Here is a 24325-nt window from a genome sequence, read left to right on the forward strand (position 1 = left end):
AAATATGAGATTGTTCTATAAGTTTTACATTTTAGCCTCCTCATAGCTTACGTTGGCGAGCGAATTTTCTTGCGATAAATGAAGTCGGATATATTAAATTAATACTGGGAGGTACTTTCATATTGATGTTTGAACAATTTTGGCAATTACGCCCCCGGGGAGCTACAACCAGCAAATACTCCCTCTAATTAAACGCTCTCTTTAACTGCATCGCTGGAGCCGTCTTATCTCCAACTCTGCAGCCGAAACTTATTAAAATTTCTGACTGACTAAGCTTATCCCGCTGGATTCCTTAGAGTTAATTAAAACCATGGTTAGTTGACGCTTTGTAAATTTTGTATGTTATTCTCCAGAAAATGTCTAATACCTTTAAGTGAGCAATACTTGTTACACATATGTTACAGCTAACACTAGTTTTTAGTTAGAACGCGTTTCCCTAGTTAGAGCTAGTTATTACTTCCCTAGTTAGAGCCTTTGTAACTAGAATTGACTTATATTCTGATTCTGGGAAACGACTCCAACAGTTTTCATGAGTATGCGGGGGGTTTCGGGGGCAATAAATCGATCTCGCTACTTTTCATTTTTAAAATACGGCGTTTAAAAAAATACCAAGAAAAGCTTCGACATCCTGGTACTAGAGTTAATACAACGTTCGTGATATTTTTTTACCGCGGTAAATTCATATCCTTAATCCAGGAAAAAGATCAGAAATGGGTCAAGTAAACAATTATGAGTAAAAATTTAATTATTAATAATGATTTACTCACACGTCTTTGCTACTTCTGTTTAATTTATTTGAGTAATTTAAGACTTATCAAGGTCATCTTAAAAATACAGGACAGTAATATAAATCCTTAAATATTTGAACAATCCTAGCAATATTGTCCTAACTGATACGAATACTAGAGCAGAAACACGGTCTTAGCAGATATGATAGCATCGGCTATCGACTTTCCGGCTTCTTGAAAGTTAGATTTAAGCACCGTTAGCCACTCTTTTTGAACAGTTAAACCCGATTATTGTAATAACAATGTCGCTACATATTTCAACGTGCAACGTGCAACGTCATCCTTGATTATGTTCACCGCGCAAGTACTCCTTCATCTAATTAGACGTTTGCTTCCTCGCATTAACACAGCTGAATTATTAACATTGCTATATCAATATCGCTACATATTACAACAACTTGCAATGTCATCCTTGATTATGTTCACCGCGCAAGTACTCCTTCATATAATTATACGTTTGCCTCCATTACATTAACACAGCTGAATTGTTAATATTGTAATAACAATATCGCTACATATTTCAACAATTCTTGCAACGTCATCCTTGATTATGTTCACCGCGCAAGTACTCCTTCATCTAATTACACGTTTGCCGTAATCGCATTAACATAGCTGAACTGTTAATATTGCAATATCAATATCACTACATATTACAACAACTTGCAATGTCATCCTTGATTATGTTCACCGCGCAGGTACTCTTTCATCTAATTAGACGTTTGCCGTAATCTCATCGCCAGTCTTATCTCCAACTTTGCAGCTTAAACTTATTAAAATTTCTGACTCTAAGCGAATCTTAGAAATACGTCTTAAAGTTCTTTAAAACTAATTAACTTTTTAACGAGAGCATTTGCAATACTGTTAGGACAACTAATTACTTAGCAAACGGAATTTCATTTGCTAGATCTAGTTTCAAAGATATACAAAATAGTTAAGGTTTTTGATGTGTAACATCTATAGCCGCACGTAAAAAAGATTTCTGGCGTGGCGACAATTACCTTTAACTACATAGACAAATGTTCTATAAGGGACAGAGCTATTAGAACAATGTGATAAAAAAAGACAACTAGTGTTTGACCTTGCGTTTCAAGTGTACGCAAACGTAAATATTGACCATGGAATATAGTGACCAATGATTACTTCAGTCAAAACGGGACATCGATTTTTTTATGTCAAATACTTTTTACTTGAAAAAATATAGTTAGAAATAATAAAAAACACGCTTTTATGATAAAATTAACTAAAAAGTAGAAAATAATTTTCAATCTAGGAATCATTTAAGGAAAAGTAAATAGTATAATTGTGCAAAAAATGTGGGGCGCTTTATGAAAACTGATAAATGGAGCACCCCATGTTTTTTTCACAATTATAATATTTACTGTTACTTAATTGACAATGGCAACGGTTCATTTCGGAGACAACGGCACGAAGCATCGAAAAAAGGGACTGTCCCGTTAAAAACGGGACGTATGGACGTATATTTCTCATTGATACTCATGCTTGTCAAAGACAATGAAATAATGGAACAGAAGGTAAAAAATGTCCAGAACTGTCGATAATAGTTTTAGTACATCGTTTACGTAGAAATGTTATAGTACAGTTTAACTAAATAAATTATTATTATATAAATATATAATTTGATGAAAGAATGTATCTATACAGATGTATCGACTGGTTTAAAATATACGATTTAAAAATTGTTTATATTTATTATCGTATATTAGTAAAGATTACTCACTCCTAACAAGAAAATGTACCCAGTTTTGAGAATTGAAATAGTTGCGTAAAAAAGTTTTGCCACGTCTCCGTGCTAAAATGTCCCTAAAATATTTGAAATAATTATTTAACTATTATGTAAATTACGCAGTATTAGTTATTTATTTGTAAATTTTCTCTAAAAATGTTTTTATTTGTCAAGAATTCAAAAAAAACTTACTAATAAGCCGTTTGTGGCTTCATTCAATTTCAAGGCGGCGAAGTATCTTTACTAATTTATGTTTATTATTTTCAGTTTTATTTTACACACGACCATTAATTGCAAAGTTGTGTACATTTTATAAATGTACTAGCTGACCCAGCAAACATTGTGTTGCCATATAAATAAAAAAAATGTTAAGGGTGAACAACCCTTATCACTTAAGAGATATGAAAAATAGATAGATAGTAGCCAATTCTCAGACTTACTGAATATGCATATAAATTTTGATGAAAATCAGTAAGAGCGTTTCGCAGGAGTACAGTAACTAACATCGTGACATGCGAATTTTATATAATCTTACCGTGGTCTTTTTGAGGATTAATTTCTGGCTATACAAAGATTGTTTATTAAATTATGTTTAGGTTAATTTATTCAATTAAAGAAATTTTAAAATACCGTATACTATCCTATATAAATTTTATGGTAATATTTTTTATTATTTACCACAGATATCGAAGAAAATTTAGAGATTAGGATACAGAATTTCCCATATATCGATTTTTTTTTTAAATAAACTATAAAAAGTTATATTTTGACTAAAACACACTAATATAAAAATTAAGCAGTGGGATCTTAAAATATAACATACACGTATGAACATCGTGAGCTTCAATAAAATGTCACTTCTGTTCTGTTGATCTATGGTCATAGATCAATGAAATTTTTTTCATTGATCTATGACAGTTCAATTCAATCAATGAAAGTTTTTGTCAATGAAAGTGATAAAGACGCAAAATGCATGGTCATGCATTTTGCGTCTTTATCACTTTCATTGACAAAAACATACTTTGTCTCTTTCTGGTTACTCATGTAATCATGGCGGATCGAACACGAAAAATAAACAAAATTTAATAATTTCTCTTCATTTACGTGTGATAGGTGATTCCATGAATCTTGTTTCTTTTTCGAGCATAATTTTTGCATTTATGCATTGCACAAGAAGGCATTTTGAGGCTTAAAATTCAAAATAATGACGTTTAACGTGTTCAGTGACATTCGTGTGTATTACTACGCCGCGCGAGAGCGACTGGAGTCTTTTTAACTCGTTTTACACCACTTGACGTATTTTGTATGTTTTAAGTATTGCCCGCTTATTTTTCTGATAGTAAAATGTCTGACCGTGATAATTTAGAGAGTGAAAGTGATCAGCCTTCTGCAAAGAAAGCAAAATCACACTATGACACACCATCAAGTCATCAGTAAGTTAATTATTTTTTTATAATTAAAGTATGCATTTATCTGTGCATTAAGCAAGCAATCCAAGAGAAGCTACCACCAGATACGGAACAACAATAGATGCTGTATTTATTAGATATCTTGATAATGTTATGTCCAATACTTTTGTAACATACTTCAGTTACCATCGACCAATTGTCACAGTAATACCGTCCTCAGAGGCAACATCGAATATAACTATTACCGAAGTCACTGATTAAACGAATTAAGTAGTCACGATTTGAAATAAATTCGTAAATTTTTGTATTTAATGAAAATAAATTTTTATTCAATAAATAGTCATCGTTATCTGGAAAAAAATCGTAATATTTTATTTTATCATTATTACATATTTAGTTCCTATCACAATATGTTCTTTTCTGCATATTACTTTTACAAAATAATGTCGATGTTTCACATCTGCCAGGCGTCCCGTGACGGCTCACATTTTTTTTTTGACTATTCAATCGATTATTGACAATTTATTGTAGGTGTTGAGGGAACTTACATAAAGTCTACTTTTAGCGATTACTATGACAATTAAGACTCCACGCTAATGAGGTCGGTGAAATAAGCTACTAACAAAAAATACTTACGTAAACAAACATATTATGTAGGTCGGCATTTCCAGATTGATGATAATATTTGCTAGTTTACTCAGTTTGTAACTAAAATAATGGTAAAAAAGGCGTTACAAACGATATATAAACAAGAAGAGGTCCTCTGTTGTGGGGCGACTGACCTGGAATATCTTTTCTAACGAACCGGCTAAGAAAAGTGTAGCAAATATTTTCCTGTTATATTACCATCATATCTTGTTATGTTACAGGTATACATACGAGTATGTCATTTGTTTTCTTAAAAACGGTTATAACTTCAATAATATTGGAACATGTAGATAGTAGGAAGTATAATAAGCAAAAAATATGTTATTACTATTTAAATAAGTATATCATAAGTTATTTAGTTCGAATTGCTATTCAGACGGTCGGTATTTTTACGGTAATATCTTTACCACGCTTTTATTACCTTAGGTTGTATGCATGTATGTATGTATGTAACGAAATCTTTGAAATCGATTTTTACCCACTTAGAGCGGTCCAATTAATTTAAAATTTTGAGCAATTACACGATTTTAATAATTTTATCCCATTCTCCTCATCAGGATCGCCAGGAATCAGGATTACCGATTTTCCTTGTGGGATTTTAGCGTGATTTTTAGTTTTTAAACTATAATTATTTAGGTACTTATAACAGTGTTGATAAGTGCTGGTGTGTTCATATTTCGACAGTGTTATATTAAAGCGTTTCAACTTGATCATCAGAGGTAGCAACGTATTTGTGGCTACTTACCACCAGGTGGATATCATACTCGTTTGCTAGTTCTATAGTATAAAATACTATTTTAATAGGCAGGGACAAAAAAGATTTACCAGTTTTTTTGTCTTTTTTTTATCAAACTGCCTTTTTTATTTGACCGCAAATTGGCGCGCTTTATGTGTTATGAATAAGTAGTCTTCAAAGTTTTAATACTGTTTTAGTTGAATTTCAACGACCACTGGACGTACCCTAGTTAAAGCTAAAATACGATATACTCTTGGCCCTTAAAATATCTCTCAAATTACTTTAAACAAGAGTAAAATTGTTGCTAAAATGTAGATTTAATCCAGTCACGTACTAAGTTTGCGAGGCTTGTAAGGTTTATGAAAATAGCCCCCGCCTACTATATAATTCAATCAAACTTCCACCTCTAAGAATAAGAATCCGCTGTTTTCATTACAATGTTATGAAATTCCAACTAAACTACATCAATTTGAAAACGCCCACTCCGGCAGATGAAGCAACAACCACTACTTGTAATTTTAGATTAAAACTTTCTGTAACTTTGTAAGATGAATGTAATAATGAGATTTGAAAATAAAAATGAATATAAACTTTCATTTAACTCGTGTATAAAATGAATAGTACTTATGAGGATTCATCCAACGAGTCAACACCTCAACTGTATATAACAGTTGAGGTGTTGCAATGGTCAGCATTCGGGTCCTTCATCAGATCCGCTCAATATTTTTGTTAAGCCGTTATTGTCTCACAGGTAGGATGGGTCTCCTTATATAATTCCTCACGATGTTTTCCTTCACCGTTATTAAAGTGATAATTTATTTTAAATGTAGCTACAAATAAATTTGAATCAGCTGATCACTGTTTCTATTTATTTGTAAAACTGACCCACATACCACATTAGGAAATGTCTCTAAAATTTGGCGAAAATAGGCCATTAAAAATAAAAGAAATTATTTGGAGAAAAAGATTGTCAAAAATAAGTAGTCCCTTTTTGAGTAACGTTAGCCAGAAGTTTCTGCCTGATTAGTTTAGTTTAGTTAAACTAATTAGTTTAGAAAGATCCGCGGTATACAAGAAGAGGTTCTGCAAAGTGGGCTGCAAGGAGAGAGCCGCAAGTTACCGACAACTGCCCTACCGCCCTTTCAAAGGTTCGTATCATTCCGCCCACAGATTCGCTGCGGGCGAGTATACCCACAGTTATCATATCCAATTGCTGTTGTTTTAGGCTTCAAAGCAAAGTTATTCATTCACCCGTAACTATAATAAAATAATAAATTCATTTTAATTTACTTTTCGCAATATTTTTAACCTTCCTACTTTTGAAGTATTTTTACACCGTAATTCAAAAGTTGTTTGAGAAATTCTTCTTATTATTAGTATTCTTAGCTCCGTGGTATTTACATAGCTAGTGAACTGCTCCCAGTTCCATTCTAGATATTGACAAATATTTAAGTAACTGAATATATTACCTTCTATCGTAAGATAGCTATTTATAGCTGCATACATTACCCGACTGCCAAGGGAGCGTTATTTAATCAATGTGTTTGTAAATTTAGCTCAGATGTCAATATATCAAGGTATGTCATTAGATCTCTCTTTTTACCCGACTGCCAAGGAAGGGTTATGTTTTTCGCGCGTATCTTGTATGTTTGTCTTTCTTTATTTGATCCGATCTAACAAACGGCTAGATGAATTTCAACAGTTAAAGTGTCATTATATTTGTCTCAATGACCCGAGTGTCCTTAGATAGGTTTTAGTAAAAAAAAAATCAAAATGGCGGATTTTTGGCGCGAAATAGTAACACATTTAAAAAAAAAGTTAACCGAACCTATCGAGTAGGGTATCAAATGGAAGGAAATTAAACGGAGATTATAAAAACATATTTGTATATATATAAAACAGTAAGGTGACTGACTGACTGACTAACTAAATGACTTTTTCATTTTTCAGAAATCAACGTACAGCCTAAACCAAGGACCTTACAGTTCTGAAATTTTGCACACAGGTTCTCTATATAGCTTGAATAAGTACTAAGAAAGGCCTTTTGGAAATTCTACCCTTAAGAGGGTAAAATAGGGGAAAATAGTTTTTTTGAAATCCTTTAATTTTGAAGCAACTACTATAAAATTTTGTATTTGGTTTTCTGGATAGGAACAAGGACGCACTTATTTATCCCCCTCCAAAAAATCAACCCCGTAGAAGGTAAAATAAGGGTTAAAAGTTCATTTGAACAATCGTCAATTTTGAAGCAAACACTATGACATTTTGTATCAGGCTTGTTAGATAAAAATAATGAAATGCTACCTCTAACGAGGTAAAATAATGACCGAAACTTTGATTAACTGAAGTTATATATTTTATAGACCGTAAATGGTGAATTTTTTCGCGAAATAGTAACACGTTTTAAAAAAGTTAACCAAATCTATCGAGTAGGGTGTCAAAATAAAGGAAATTAAGAGGAGATTACACATACATTATATAATATATCTTATATATAAAATTCTCGTGTTAGTTACCGTACTCCTCCGAAACGGCTTCACCGATTTTCACCAAATTTTATATACATATTCAGTAGGTTTGAGAATCGGCCACTATCTATTTTTTTTTTACACCTAAGTGATAAGGGTTGTTCATCCTTAACATTTTTTTATTTATATGGCAACACAACGTTTGCTGGGTCAGCTAGTACATATATACTCGTATATACACATCGATATGACTGTCTGACTAAATGAGTGAGTTGCTGTGCCAGAGATCAACGCAAAGGGAAACCGCTGAACCACAGTATAAGGATATACAGTAATTTAACTCGGCCCTGTCCTTGAATTAGATACCTACGGTTGCGCTGGGCACGGTAACGCGTTAGGGCTGCCTGCCTACAGTTTTTTAATTACATCTGCATACTTGACTTTCTTTTTAATTTTTTGATTGTAAATGTTGTATTTTTTATTTATACAAATGAATGCTATAGTTAATTATATAGAAAGTGTTGAATGAAAATGCATGTTATGTTTTTTAATATGTATATATTACGTAATAAAAACTATTCTTATAATTGGGTACTTGACAGTTACAACAATAAAATATGAAATATGTTCGACATGATAGCTTATAAATTAACATAAATTATGCAAAATTTAGTTTAAATATTTAATACAATATTTAATAATAATTTTAATTAGAGATGCGCCGAATAGTGGTTTCACCGAATAACCGAATACCGAATATCATTCGGTTTAACTTTCACCGAACTGGATATTCGGCCGAATGATTCGGTTTACCAATTCATTGTTTTGCCGCGTAAACAGGTTCTAATATTTCTTTTATAGTGTCCATTATTGTCAATTTGCCAGTTACCTGTATTCATTAAAACTTTGATTTAAGTTGTAAGAAGAAATACTGATTTGAGGTTTAAAATAAATGTTAACTATACTAACTTTAGAATCTATACAAATAATTAAAATTTAAGTGTCTGTTTGTAATGTCAAAATAACAACATTTTACTAAGACCATATAACATAAAAGGAAAATATAAAATATACGGTACATACGGTACTTTTAACGAAAAAAAAAATTATTTCAAATTTGGTTTGTTCCGGCTAATCTTTAAAATGGCTGTACTGATTTTGATGGGACTTTCACTGGCAATTAGCTGATGTTATAGACAGTAACATAGGCTACATTAATTTTGGAAAAAGAATTAGGGATAAGCGCAAAAAAGTTAAATCCCATGAAAACTTCAGAGTATTTACACTTTTAACGCGGGTGAAACCGCGGGGCACAGCTCGTAAGTAATAAATATGTTATTTTAAGGTTTCAAAATAAATGTTGATTTGAAGTTTAATTGCTTTATGTTATTAAATTATCATAGGATTTCTTTGACTTAAAATATAACATAAATCTTACATAAGAAGTTTTGTGTTTTAGTTATGTACCGTGTCGTGTATACACGAAAGTAGACATACCTACTCGAACCGAATATATTCGGCACCAAAACCGAATAATTCGGCCGAATACAAATACCAAAAAAGATGCCGAATACGCCGAAAACCGAATACCAAACGAATATTCGGCGCATCTCTAATTATAATCTATACTCCGATTCATAATTGGGTGTCCAAAATGTAAACAAAGGTGTTGACCTATCAAGAAAATACCTTTCAAATGGTAGTTTCTTATTTTTGACGATCTTAAAATAATACAACAATAATAAAATATTGATCTAAATAAATTAAGATCAATTCTCATTTTCTAATATTTATATTACCTCATTCAGAATAGTCCCTCGGCGGCATATCGCGCGAACAAACGGGTGCCGAAAGGCCGCTAAGCCACGCCCTCAGCCTTTGTTGCGCCGCGCGACGACGAATAAATACGACGCGTGCGTTGTGCAAGCAAGCCCTTCGTTTATCAACAGTTTCGAGTTTTATTTTGCGCGGGAATAATAAAAGTTGTAAATTGGTCGAAGAAATAGTTTTATTCTATTAATTCAGAAGAGGGATAACCTCAAATAACAAGCTCTGACACCTGTCTACTGAACCAAAATTACAACAATCATACGTATTTTTTTAAAATATCAAATTGTATTAATTAAAAACTAATCTCATTTAGTAGTAGTAGTACCTAGTAGATTAAGTATCTAGTATTAACATAAAAATCATTGTAATTGTCTTACCTTTCGGAGTTTCCAGGCAGTTTAAAAAATGTTATATCTGGATGTGTTATTGACGAATTGAAGCAACCAAAAACAACACAATATAATCTATAACTTTTCTTCGCCATATTATTCTTGAAACAACAAAATATCTTACAAAACCGTCACATAACCCGCTCGTCACCGTGGCACATTCACGACACTGCGTGTACCGAGTGTTTACTTACCTCGAGGCGAGTAGGCGTGGCTTGCGTTTCGTGCGTTTGTATGAAGATAAAATACTGTATATCCTTATACTGTGGCTGAACTTAAGCGTGCTGGAATTTTACATATAGGTTCTTTATATAGCGTAAATGAACACTACGAGGATAAAATAGGATAATATTGTTTGAACATCTTTTGTTTTTGAAGCAGACACCTACTATGAAACTTTGTATTTGGCTTTCTGGATAAAAATAATGAAATGCCTATTTCACTGCTTTTGGAAATTCTACTTCAGCCTTTTTGGTGCAGTCGGGTTTTTGATTTTTTTTAATTAATTACTTGTTATCTTCGAATATTTATAGTATGAGTCATAAGCATACATCCTAGTAAATATATCGAAATTTTCAATTTACTTATCACGAACTGGTACGAGCTACGAGGTAAGATCTCAAGAGCATAAAGATAACTATCATCTTCATCAGTAGTCAATAACCTTTTGTTGAACCATTTCGGCTGGAGGACATGCCAAAGGCAGACCCATACATACATACATTTGAAGGTGGTAGAACCCTTTGTGGTTCGACTCCGGCAGCACCACCGCCACACCTATTTCTACCTAATAACAGCAGTGTTAAGCGCTGCTGTGTTCCGGTTTGAAGGGTGTGGTAAGGGAGACAGACTTTTCCGAGGCGTTCCAGCTTAGTCCTCAGGGGTAGCAGCGCATCTGTGGCCGACCTCAGGTAGGAATATTTAATCCTATCTAGGGTTGATTACAGATGTCCATGGGCGGCAGTAGCCACTTACCATCAGGTGGACTGCATGCTCGTCTGTTACTCCTATATTACAAAAAAGAACAAAGAAAAACAGTCCGCTTAAAGAAATATCAGTCGCGAAATTCATCAACATTAAGATTGATTGAGCTAAGAAAATTAAAGATAAGTTTGTAAAAATATTTAGTATAAAATGTCATTGTTTAAGTATAAGAAAATTATATTACTTACTTCGCCGACATTGCATCCTTCACGTCTGGGAATCAAACCCTGAATTCCCATGTAAGAGGCTGAATTAACATCCCTTATATACACACCCCCGAGAATATTATTATAATAGCCGTTGTTGGCCCGAAACATCGCAGTAATTCGCGTTAGGCCTAATGTGGTCGGGCTAATAGACGCTTCATTATCTGACGCTTATGACAAGAGTTATACAGTTAGTACTTTTACGGTTTATGGCCTCTTTAGGAATATAGCTTATTATGTTAATGTTGTCTGCTTGAAAGAAGTGTCGTCAAGAATTGTCGTCAATCCATTACCATCCCACTGCTGTGCACGAGTGCTCTCACAGAGGGAAAGGGGTTTAGTTGGTCCATCTTAATTAGTTAATTAAATACACACATAACTTCGAAAAGTTATAGGAGCGGACCATAGATTAGTAAAGATACTTCGCCGCCTTGAAATTGAATGAAGCCACAAACGGGTTATTAGTAAGTTCTTTTTTTGAATTCTTGACAAAGAAAAACATTTTTAGAGAAAATTTATATTCATTTATATTCATATTAAATAATTATTTCAAATATTTTACGGATATTTTAGCACGGAGACGTGGCAAAACTTTTTTACGCAACTATTTCAATTCTCAAAACTGGGTACATTTTCTTGTTAGGAGTGAGTAATCTTTACTAATCTATGTAGCGGACTTAGAAGTCGAATATCGGGAGTTATTGTTTAAAACCAATGACCATAGACGGCTTACAAATTCAACTTTGTTAAGATTTTAGATGTTATACATATGGAAATTTTAGCCGTCCAAACAAGTAACTAATACTAATATCCAATTAAGCTAGGATAGTTATACTTAGCATGTAGACGTGGTAGCCATTTAGGTATGCAAATCGTTGAAAGTATACTTACATTTAGGAAATGCAGTGTTAAGAAAGCTAATAAAAATACAACTTCTACATCTTCATGTGTTTTTAAAATGATACAAATATTTTAACCATAGATTATTAAAAAAAGCTTGTAAAAAAGATCTCCGTTGCTTAGCCGTGAACATTTTATCTAAGTCTTTATTCACGTCATCAAAGGTACCACTTATTTGCAATGAAAGTGATTATACCCAAGGGCGCTAATGTCGTAAGCTGTGGATCATGTCGTATCACCTTGGAGCGGGTAATCTTTGATGCCTGCAATCTTTACCTCTCGTCCGTCCTTCAACACTCGACACTAAATAAGGCTGATTCACACTTACAAAGTTGAGACTAAGGGCCTATTTATATCCTTCAAGGTTGGGAATGAAAGCACTTGTTTTTGTGTTGCATATGTCCTCCACGGAGGACGGTAATTATTTTTTGTACATAGAAGTATCTAATAAGCACGCAGTCTATATGATGGAAAGTGGGAACTGCCGCAAAGACATTTATGTAATCAACCCTATATAGGTCCAGTGTTCTACACAAGGTCGGTCACACATGCATATCTACTGAGCATTCAGTTGCAATAACGCTCCTTTACATCCTTCAAAGCACAATGAATTGTTTTCATTGAGACGGTGGTGCCTTTAGAAACCACAAAGAGTTGAATCACCTTTAAAACACATTACCTTTAACACCAGTCAGGTTATATGGGACACATGTAACCGCTTGGCGCGAAATTAATTCGTCTGATAACCGTCACACTCATGTCGGTACATATACGGTAGGTACTTGCCCTACTTTTTGAACATCATATTTTATGATTCTAACCTGGTCCTCAGTGACAACGCCACGTGGATTTCTTTTACGATTTTTAAATTCTCACCAAATCAACATTTTTTTTAAATTTTCATTTAAATTTTATAATATAAGAGTAGCAGGCGAGCATGCAGTCCACCTGATGGTAAGTGGCTACTGCCGCCCATGGACATCTGTAATCAACCCCAGATAGGATTAGATATTCCTACCTGAGGTCGGCCACAGATGCGCCGCTACCCCTGAGAACTAAGCTGGAACGCCTCGGAAAAGTCTGTCTCCCTTACCACACCCTTCAAACCGGAACACAGCAGCGCCTAACACTGCTGTTATTAGGTAGAAATAGGTGTGTCAGTGGTGCCGCCGGAGTCGAACCACAAAGGATTCTACCACCTTCCACCTTACCACCACCTTAAGGGTTTAGGGATTATAACATTTGTATGAACATAGGTAGAAATCATAATGTCCATTCCAGTGGTCCTTAACTTAACTGATCCAATTAATTTAAGTAGTAACTTAAAACTAAAAACAAATTAAAATAAGAGAACATTCAATTTTACGATAGATTTAGAAATCTTTCCTATATTTTTACTTCTTGAAAGTGATGTTTTCAAGATTAAAGTTTGTATTAGACTCACACGACCCAGATTCCCAAACGTCGGTGAAATTTGGCTCATATTTTTCCACCTTCAAATAAAAGTCTGGATCTAATACATATTTTTAATAGTTTACGAAAGCATGCAGGACTTGAAAACATTGAAACACTTAGATATTTTTATTCATTTTATATTAATCGTACACCCGTATGAACCAAAAATAACCATGACAGAATTTGTAAACGAATATAATTATTTTGGAGACATCTGATAATTACACAAAAGCGTAATTGTACTTATGTACCTACGCTTATAAAAAAAACTATACTGGTTTGGCGTAATTAATAAAAAAGTGCATGTATTAAGAAGTGAAACCATTACAAAACAAAATGACTGATCATATCACTCATATTGCAAGTTATGACATTTGCAAGTTAAAAATAGTTTAAAAATTGAAATTAGTTTACAAATAGTGTCTAAAAATGTATGTGTTCACTTTACCCTTATAATTCTATATACTCGCTTCTTTCTATAGCATGCTGTCTTCACCTGTAATTGGAATGCCACTCACCTATTTTCTCTAATTACATGTGTACATTATATTGGTGTTCATTAAATAAATAAATATTATATCTAAATCGATAATAATTATTTCATTTTTGGTATCGTTACTTCTCAAGACAACAATTTCCGTTAAAAAGTCTTTTCACCTATATTTTTTTCCTCCATTTTTTATAAACCAATATAGGAACCAGCCTTGATGCTTTAAGATCAATATTGATAAATATTTCCCAATGATTAAAGAAGCCAAACCAAACAAAATGTTAAATTAATTCGACAAGCACTTAAAGGACACCAAAATAGCATTGGCGAGGAAAATGTAGTGAACTTTTAATTAATTTCCAAGCTCTAATCAAAGACTCGACATTTGACGCGAGATCGCGCGTCGAATGTCAGTGAGGGAATCTTGACAACATTATGAAGGTAATTTGTTGTTTATTAATTAATAAGATTAACATACCCATAGTGGTTTTATCAATAGAGTGAGTGAGGCAGATTAAATTGGCGGCAAATTTATCTTGGTAGATCTTTTTCGACAATATGTGTTCATTAACGCAAGTGTTAGGTCCTCCAATTTATATAGAGTTTTATATTGGCCCACGAATTCTTGTTGACAACATTATGAAGATAATTTGTTGTTTATTCAATAGTAAGTTTCACATACTTACAGTGGCTTTGCCATTAGACTGAGTAAGCTGGAGGCTAGGACCGCAGATTAAATGGGTGATAAATTAATCTTGGACGATCTTTTTCAACAATATGTGTTAATAATTAACGCAAGTATTAGGTCCTCCAATTTATATAGAGTTTTGTATTGAACCACGAATTTTTGTTGACAACATTATGAAGATAATTTGTTGTTTATTCGATAGCAAGTTTAACATACCCACAGTGGCTTTATCAAGACTCAGTAGGCTGGAACCTAGGACGGCAGATTAAATAGATGACAAATTTATCTTGGACGATACATAATAATTAGGTCCTCCGATTTAAATAGAGTTTTGTATTGGCCCATGGTCGTATTGGTCTATAGTCCTGAACTAACGAATTGTTAAAGATTAAACAGCAAATCGGTATTGTATCTACAATGCATACATAAGCATAGTAGTTAGACCACGCGGTTATTGTAATTGTAATTTAATTAAGATTTTTTTTATAATATAAGAGTAGCAGACGAGCATGCAGTCCACCTGATGGTAAGTGGCTACTGCCGCCCATGGACATCTGTAATCCACCCCAGATAGGATTAGATATTCCTACCTGAAGTCGGCCACAGATGCGCCGCTACCCCTGAGGATTAAGCTGGAACGCCTCGGAAGTCTGTCTCCCTTACCACACCCTTCAAACCGGAACTCAGCAGCGCCTAACACTGCTGTTATTAGGTAGAAATAGGTGTGGCGGTGGTGCCGCCGGAGTCGAACCACAAAGGGTTCTACCACCTTAAACTACTAACTTACTTAAGTACTAACATTGTAGGCCATAGATGTGTAGGCATTCTTATTACCTCATTTAAAAATTCAGATCATAAAATATATGAACAGATATGTTACGAAAGCAGAAATCCCAACGTAATATTACGTAGATATTGTAAATTATAATTGGAACCTGTAAAAGAAAGCCGTAAAACAAAAAGAAAAGTAAATAAACATTATTATTCTCTTTCTGATCAACAACCCCCATTAATTCCGAAACAGTCGACTTTAACATTAAAATTTTATGAATATTAATTAAGAAGTTTAATTGTAATATTGCGATGATTGAAATTAAGCGAAACGGAATTATTCAATGAAATTCGGCAATTTGTTCGATCCCAACGGAATATTGGAGAGCACAAAATGGCCGATCAACAATCAACGTCAGAAGTAATAAATTTATAAAATTGACGTAATTTGATAAATTTACTGTTTAAAAAATGTTTAATAAATATAACAGATGTACTTTTAATGGAGAAGCCTAATAGATTATTTATTTTAACACACAAATCAAAAAACTATAGGGAATAGTGAAAAATGCTCAAACTAGTCTCTTGAACTCTATTCCTGTCTAAGGAAATAGATTTTCGCATCAAATTTCACAGTTTGAAATATATCCACGGCCAGAAATCCACCCCGCGGTAGCGGCGCATTTCTGGGCAACCTCAGGTAGAAATCTAATCATATCTGGGGTTGATTACAGATGTCCATGGGTGGCAGTAGCCACTTACCATCAGATGGACTGCATGCTCGTCTGCTACTCTTACATTATAAAATAAGATACATATAAATAAAGTATATAGTCACCTGTTTGGTAATAACGATGACGAACAGTATGTAGGCGTTGAGGAGCAGACCAATGGCGGAGATCACAGTGATGGCGACGTTCAACGCCAGCGCCACCGCCGCTTCCTCGCCGCGTGTTTCCGTCCCGTTCACCTCCATTGAACTGCCTATCTCTGTCCTTTTCTATTTATAGCTCTTTCACGCCATGATGGCGAAGTTTGTTTCATTTTCAACGAATTTGTCATCTCACCGCTGCTGCAGCGTTCCATAGCATTTTTACTGCTTGAGATCTGAAAAGAAAGGGGATGATTACTTATCAGGAAAAACATAATATGGTTCAGTACTGAACGGAACCATATGAAAACACTAGGTTAATTATAAATTATCAGGTGTCAATTTTAAAATTATCACATTCCTACATGATAGGAAGAACAAGTATGGTTCTACACGGGAGGTAACTCTGCCCTACCGGTTTCTAGCACGCAAAAGTTTTTGCATTTCGATATAAGGATGTGCAATGTGGATACCGACTCATTTACATATCAGGTGATCATCTTTGCCTTCGGAAGTGGTAATGCATTTATAATCTTCAGGTCGACCCTCAATCCTATATGAAGTTTGTTATATTTTAGATATATCCATGGTCGGCAGAGGCCATTTACCATTAGCAGGTAAAACCTCATTCACTCTACTTTGGACATTTTAATTAAGTCTGGCGGTCCGTATGTAAACCGACGCTATAGACGCTTCACTTTGTCATTTAACTCAAAATAGCATTTGGACAGGTCACGAGTGCTCAGGACGTCAATCGTGCACGGAAGTAGGCTCACAATAGAAATAGCCCCATCACTGACTTTGATATATTATTTCTTGATGTGAAATGTCCTTATAGGTAATTCTATAAATATTGTATCAAAGTTCACAGCATTAAGGAACCTTTTTTGAAATATTTTTGATTACAAGTATGTATAGTACATACTTTTAATAGTAGTAGTGATAGCCTTTGTTTTAAATTCGGTCTCTTGATTGAAGCTTCCGAGATTCAAATCCCAAGCGCGCACTTATGAATTTTTAACCTACTTCAAAAAAGGAAGCGGTTACTCTAACTACTAACTTTTTTGAACTATTTTTGACTACTTACTGATCTCGATGAACACACAAATTTATTTGCATAATCTAATGATGCAACTGAAAGACTTACTACTGTCACAGGATTTAGCACCCATTGATATGTACTCCTTTAATAGTTAAAAATAATAAGGGTTGACTTTGCCTGATTAAAAAGTAATCTCTGAAAAATAATATACATTTAATGATGAGGAATATGTTCTCCGCATGCAATTAATCAGCATTCATACAAGCTTTATTGAAAAACAGTATGGCAACTGAATTCATACAAAATGATTTTGGTTTTGACTCTGATTCGCATATTATTATTATTATTATTTCGTATATTATAATTCTGGGGTTCTCGTGAGTTTTAGTGGTTACCATCACTCAGGAGGCATCACTGTCACACTATTTTTGATTTATAACTATGATAAGCGCTGCTGTGTTCTGATTTGTAGGGCGTACTAAGGGTATACCTATAGAAGGCGTACCTACTTAATCCTCAGGGGTAACATCCGTTTTCCCTGTAGTTCCGAGACCAGAATAGGGCTACGGTATCCCCTGCCTCTCGTAAGAGGCGACTAAAAGGGACATTCTGGGTTGCGGGCGGCAATAGTCGTATACACCAGATGGTGTGGTGATACAAACTCACCTGGGCGGAGCCCGACGGGGCAGTGCGCTGAGAGGACTCCGGTCGCGTTCCTTTGGAGATTCCGGAGTCCTCTACGCTGCGCCGAGGACGGCCATCGGGGGGGTTTTAGTGCGGTAAAAGTCCCACATAACCCCGTGTCGCTCCCACGGCACCGGAATTTTTTTTTGAAGGTTTCACCCTCGAGAAAAAAGAAAGAAAAAAGGGGTAGCATCCGTGACCTGGTGTGGACCTGGTGTGTGTGGTGTGGTATTTGTGCGCGGCAGCTGCCAACCAATAGGTAGACTGCGTTGTCGTTTGCTACTCCTATATCATAAAACAACAGCAGGTCTAAGCTAGTTTGCTGCTTGCATAAGCAAAGGCACAGATATCAATCATGAGCTATTTACGCTATTGTAACCCGTTTTGAGAACATAAAAACTCGACGCTTAGCGAACTATTTGCGGTCTGGGCACGCCACTAGCCCGCACGTGCCTGATATCGACAAACGATAAATAAATATTCTGTCAACACATAACGACGGCAAGACACGACAGGTTAGGTAACATTGTTAAAACTTAGTCGATTGTTCTAAATCAAACTATATTTAAAATGTACAACCTTTGGTAGATACAATGGAGACTTAGGAGGGATAACGGGTTATGTGGGGTTTTTATCGAGCTAAAACGCCTCTTCTAATCTGATCTCTAACGGAACGCAACCAGAATCCTCATAGCGTACTGTCCTTAGTAGAGCTTTACGTTAAATTCACAGCTTTAGGTATTTACGATAATATGACGCCATACCGTCGTCCTTTCCGGGGTCGCTGGACGGTCTTCTTATCGGCCATATCCACGGAAATCTCCTTTTACGACAACAAGGGCATACCGTACCTATCCTAGTTCTATACTGCAGGTACACGTAGCATCCTACATTAGGTACTATGATTGCTAACGTAACTTAGTTTGTGAAGCAATGCCCCCAAAGTGCATACGCTTACGTCACGTAACAGTTTCTCAAAGTTTCGAGTAGGCAGGCATGTAGAGTAGCTACATTATTGAAATTGCATATTAATTGTGGTAACTTTTAAAGTAGTTTTTATTTTGAACTAGCTGGGCCGATGTATATGTAATATAGTTAATTAAGATAATTATAATAGTAACACTACATGACAAAGATTCAGTTATATAAATCACACGTAATATGATGCAACTTGTAAAAAGTCCCACATTAGCTCTGTTGCTCATGTGTCCCTAAATTAAGAGCTGTAAAGAAACATGTCCAGCATTGACATACGTTATAAAATATAGGAAAGCGTTGTCGCACAATGTACCGCACACTTCCACTTTTTGAGTACGCTTTATTTTGTAACTCTGCACATAAAAAATAAAAAGCAAAAAGGTTAGTACCCTGGTCCGGATTGACTGCGAATATTTTTTTCTGGTTCCTTGTCATTATTTCCAGACAAGCTCTAATACGTAAACTTCATGTAACTACAAATATATAAACATATACAAGAAAGATTTAAGACAGACATGCGTGTAAATATTCTCTTTGTTTTTATCGTAGCGGATATGTTCCAACAAATAGTTTGTGTTTGTGTTCGAAGGGCGTTAAGAAGACACATTTACAATAAGAATCAGAACTCTTATTCACCGAAATTCTTAGTTCTCGAGGACTCAGAATTCTTCAGGAACAAATACGCATTTGTTATCCACTTCCAATAGTTCAAGTTTATAAGTAAAGATAAATAAATATTTTAGTTGAATTTCGATCAACAACAGTGCCTATTGATGACCGAAGCACGATACTCACTACAAGTAGGTACCACTCACACACACAACGAGCCTTTATATAATGTAGAGTTACCAAGCTATCAGAATAATACATTAATTTGATGCACTTTGCGACGTTTGCACTTATAATTAAGATTAATATGCTGGATCGTTTTATGTTAGATGTCAACGTTACTTATATAGTGTGTAAATCAAAAACTCTTGAAGAAAATTATAGACAGGTAGTTAACTTAAACTTGCTCATAAAACAAATCTGATGGAACAAGGCACATCTGATTTTTCAAGCTATATGTGGATTAAAAATTTATTATCACTTGCTTTGAAAACACTACCACAAGATACTCTTTCTTCTCCTCAAACTCAAAGACGAAAGCCATATATTCAATTCAATACAATTGTATCAATTCAATACATAAGATCGCAAAATATCGTTTTTTAGAGGATTCGTTTTCATTCCGTAATGGACATCTATAGCTAATTGATGGATGCATTAAATCACTCATTTAATTTTACACAACAGTCTCTATCTATTGACTACTAAGTCTGTGGTGCAACTACTATAGCATTCGATTCTATCGTAATACCATTATTAACCTACTTTTTAAAAACATTCAATAAATCGGTGTTGTTACCATTATGTCCTTCGAACAGTTAATTTGACAGCAATGTCAGTATATTTACACCATATGAATAACTTAGCAAGGTTATTGCGAGGTTTATGTGTAGTATCCGCTTTATAAGTTATCTATTATGAATCTATTTATGTCCCACTGCTGGACATAGCACTTATAGTCCGAAGATCTAAGCCATAGTCCACCACACTGGCTAGATCATAGACTTAGATTTTTTTCGCTACGCTATATATCTATGGGCTAGGCGCGGTTCGGTAGATTTGTTACACGTATTTTTTACAGAATTTTCAAGCATGTAGGTTTTTTACGATGTATTCCTTCGAAGTTTTAAGCATGTGATAATAAATAATATATTTTGCGATAACCACGATCCATTCAACTGAATCGAAATATCGGCAATGAATAAACTAAAACTGTGTATTGTGAGTACCCGTTACATATTGAAACGCTTCAATTCCGCCATAATATTCGTGTAAAATCATACTATAGTCCGATTCATAATTAGGTGTCCAAAATGTAAACAAAGGTGTTGACCTATCAAGAAAATATGTGTCAAATGGCAGTTTCTTATTTTTGACAATATTAAATTAATACATCGATAATAAAATAATAATCTAAATAAATTAAAATCAATTCACATTTTCCAATATTTATATTAACTAAATTTCATTTCATACAGTAATAATAATAAAAAAACAAGATTTATGAGAGAAAATTAAATTGTGATAATGATCACACAATCGGCATCCAACACATTTTTTGTGCCGCCATTTTTAAGTTCCGTAGCTAATATTATTCATTTTTGTGATCGTGATCGAACTCGAATTTTTTCTAGTTTTCTTAGCGCGTTTTTTTTTAATTGTGTGCAGTTATTAAGTTTTTGTTTTATGTTGAATTTTGTGAAATTTTTCGTTTCTTGTTAATTTGTTAAGGTTTACAATACCTGTAATCGAATTTTGACAATGACATTTCTTTGTTTACATTTTGGACACCTAATTATGAATCAGACTATAGTTGTAATAGTGCATTACTTCCTATACTTCTTATTAGTGAAACCTTGTGAAAGTAACAGCTCATAAACATTTGAAGTAAATGCTTAAGATTTGAAACGTATTTCTCATTTAATAATAATAGAAGACGTTTAAATCTGATCTGTCAGTTTCACCCGATCCCGACGTTCTAGTTGCTGCCATTTCATTACTACAATTGGATTTTAACCAAGTTAACTTCATTTTGCTCCTCTTTTTAAACATAATTTTCCTTTGAAGATAAGGCGAAGTACTCGTAACTTCATTCGATTTCTTTATCGTGATAATGACATACAAATAAGACATTGATATGTTTGTATCGTTAGTTAGAAATCATTATAAAAAATCCATATCTATTTTATAATTACATGTTTTCTTTTATTATCTTTTATATCTATAATATTTGGATTAAAAAAATGGCCTAGTAAAAACGAGTTAAATTGATAATAAGGCGTTAATAAGGTTAATTAATTTAGTAACTTTTTTTTTTACCAGTTTCGACCAAAATCTCCCTGTCAATGTCATTATTGCATCCTATCCTTGACTATGCAGATGTTTGCTATCTAGATCTAACTGAGGAGCAACTTAATAAGCTTGAGCGTATTCAAAATTTGTTTATCAGGTTCATATTTGGAATTCGTAAATATGATCACATTTCAGAGTATCGGAAGAAACTCAAGTGGCTCCCTATTCGTCTTCGTCGGAATACTCATATTCTTTCTGCTTTATACTGCGTCCTGTTTAATTCAAACAGTCCCAATTACTTAAGGGAACGATTTCATTACCTACATCTTTCTCACGATACACGCTTTCTTCGTTCTAATGAAAATCTTTCCCTTTCAACTCCTTGTTCTTCATCCTTCTTCGGCAGATCCTTTACTGCAGTGGCTGTGCGCCTATGGAATTCCTTACCATCTGTTATCCGTCGCGCACAGTCACTAGATTCTTTTAAAAGACAAGTGAAGGAATTTTACCTAACACTTTAACCTGATATATATTTAAAATATTATTATTATTTTTATTTAGTTATCCTATCTTTTTTTTTCCTATTCTCTGTAATATCTCTATCCCTTACTTTCTTCACCTTCTACGCTAGCTGCTGATATGTCCAAAGATAAATTCTAGTTGGTATGTTTTTACATTTGTACACCCCTACCCTGTGTTTCTTGTGTCTAATATGTTTCTCTTTCAATTACTCTATGGTTGTCTGGAAGAGATCGCTTTTAAGTGATAAGGCCACCTATTGTACTCTTCATTATATGTATGTAAATATTTGTCATTTATTAGTTGGTGTACAATAAAGCATATTTGTATTTGTATTTGTAATTGTTAAGTTGAACTTAATGATATCTCAATTAATTTGACGGAAATTTTAAGTGGTAATATAAAATTTTATTGTTATACTACCTGACCCGGCAGACGTTGCCATATAAATAAAAAAATGTGAGCCGTCACGGGACGCCTGGCAGATGTGAAACATCGACATTATTTTGTAAAAGTAATATGCAGAAAAGAACATATTGTGATAGGAACTAAATATGTCATAATGATAAAATACTGCTTGCGCATGGCGACGCGTCGCCACACCGTACACACTACTGCATATAGACTGTATATATATACCATCGTATGCATGCGTCGCCACGCCAGAAATCGGTTTTACGTGCGGCTATAGATGTTTCACATCAAAAATGTTAAGGGTGAACAACCCTTATCACTTAGGGGTATGAAAAATAGTTAGTAGCCGATTCTAAGACTTACTGAATATGCATATAAAATTTGGTGAAAATCGGTAAAGCCGTTTCGGAGGAGTATGGTAACTAACATTGTGACACGAGAATTTTATTAAGATGGTTATTTTTATGGGATTCTGAATCGATAAAGTGCTTATTAAACTTATATATATAAATACATACAGTCGAATCAGTACAGAATCTCCTCCATTCCGAAGTCGGGTAGGTGTGCCTAACAAAAGTAAGGCACACCTGACAGCTCTAATTGTAGTATGCTGTTCTACTTACATTGACAGTTGTACACACTTAATTATTCAGTTATCCTTGCGTGGTTATCGATTTATTACAACAATACTAACTATCGCTTTCGTATTTCTATTACGAGAATGAAGCTCCATTACTTAACATGCTGCTTATATTATTCGACTTTTTTATAATATTGGAGTAGCATGCAGTCCACCTGATGGTAGGCATTGCCCCCCATGGACATCTGTAACCAACCGCAGATAAGATTAGATATTCCTACCTGAGGTCGGCTACAAATACCCCTGAGATTTAGCTGGAACGCCTCTGATTACTTACATATCCGTTTTCAAATAATTTTCATTGTTTTACTTATTTTTTATCTCATTATCGGTTTAGTTTAGCTATAGTTACGGCTAAAACTTAAATGACTTACGGAATTTTTAGAAAGTGAATACCGATATTTTAGAGGATAGAAGATGACTAACTTCTGAGCATAAAAATCGACAAACCGACTGTTGAAATGCGCTATAACGGGGCCAAAGTAAGCTGATAAACCAAGTTATTAAAAATACATCTTCTCGACGCCTGCTATCGCATAAGTTATTTGTGAAACCTATTTTATGTTCACACGTCTCAAGAGTCGATAGACGACACACATCGCGAATATTTTATTCACATGAAAGTGAGCAGTACATTACATAAGGAAGTTGGCTTCTTTTTAATATTTGAGAATAAATTGAATTGTATACGCAAAATCAAACGCTTTCTACAATCACAGCCCCACACTAGGATTCCCTGTATCGTCGGTGTCATGGACACACACAAAGAC

The 24325-nt window shown here is 34.3% G+C and overlaps 1 protein-coding gene across 1 annotated transcript in view; it reads right to left on the bottom strand.

The window, feature by feature from the left end:
* LOC140757196 (uncharacterized) overlaps nt 1-24325 on the bottom strand; it is a 106958-nt gene that overhangs the window by 18475 nt on the left and 64158 nt on the right. Inside the window, exon 2 of the mRNA XM_073092733.1 lies at nt 16345-16613. Coding sequence (XP_072948834.1) covers nt 16345-16482 — 138 coding nt within the window. The 5' untranslated portion in view covers nt 16483-16613. The remainder of the gene's footprint in view (nt 1-16344; nt 16614-24325) is intronic.

This window comes from Epargyreus clarus, unplaced genomic scaffold (assembly GCF_041222505.1).
Source record: "Epargyreus clarus isolate Ecla_fem2 unplaced genomic scaffold, WU_Ecla_fem_2.2 ptg000004l, whole genome shotgun sequence".
In the NCBI taxonomy this organism is placed as follows: domain Eukaryota; kingdom Metazoa; phylum Arthropoda; class Insecta; order Lepidoptera; family Hesperiidae; genus Epargyreus; species Epargyreus clarus.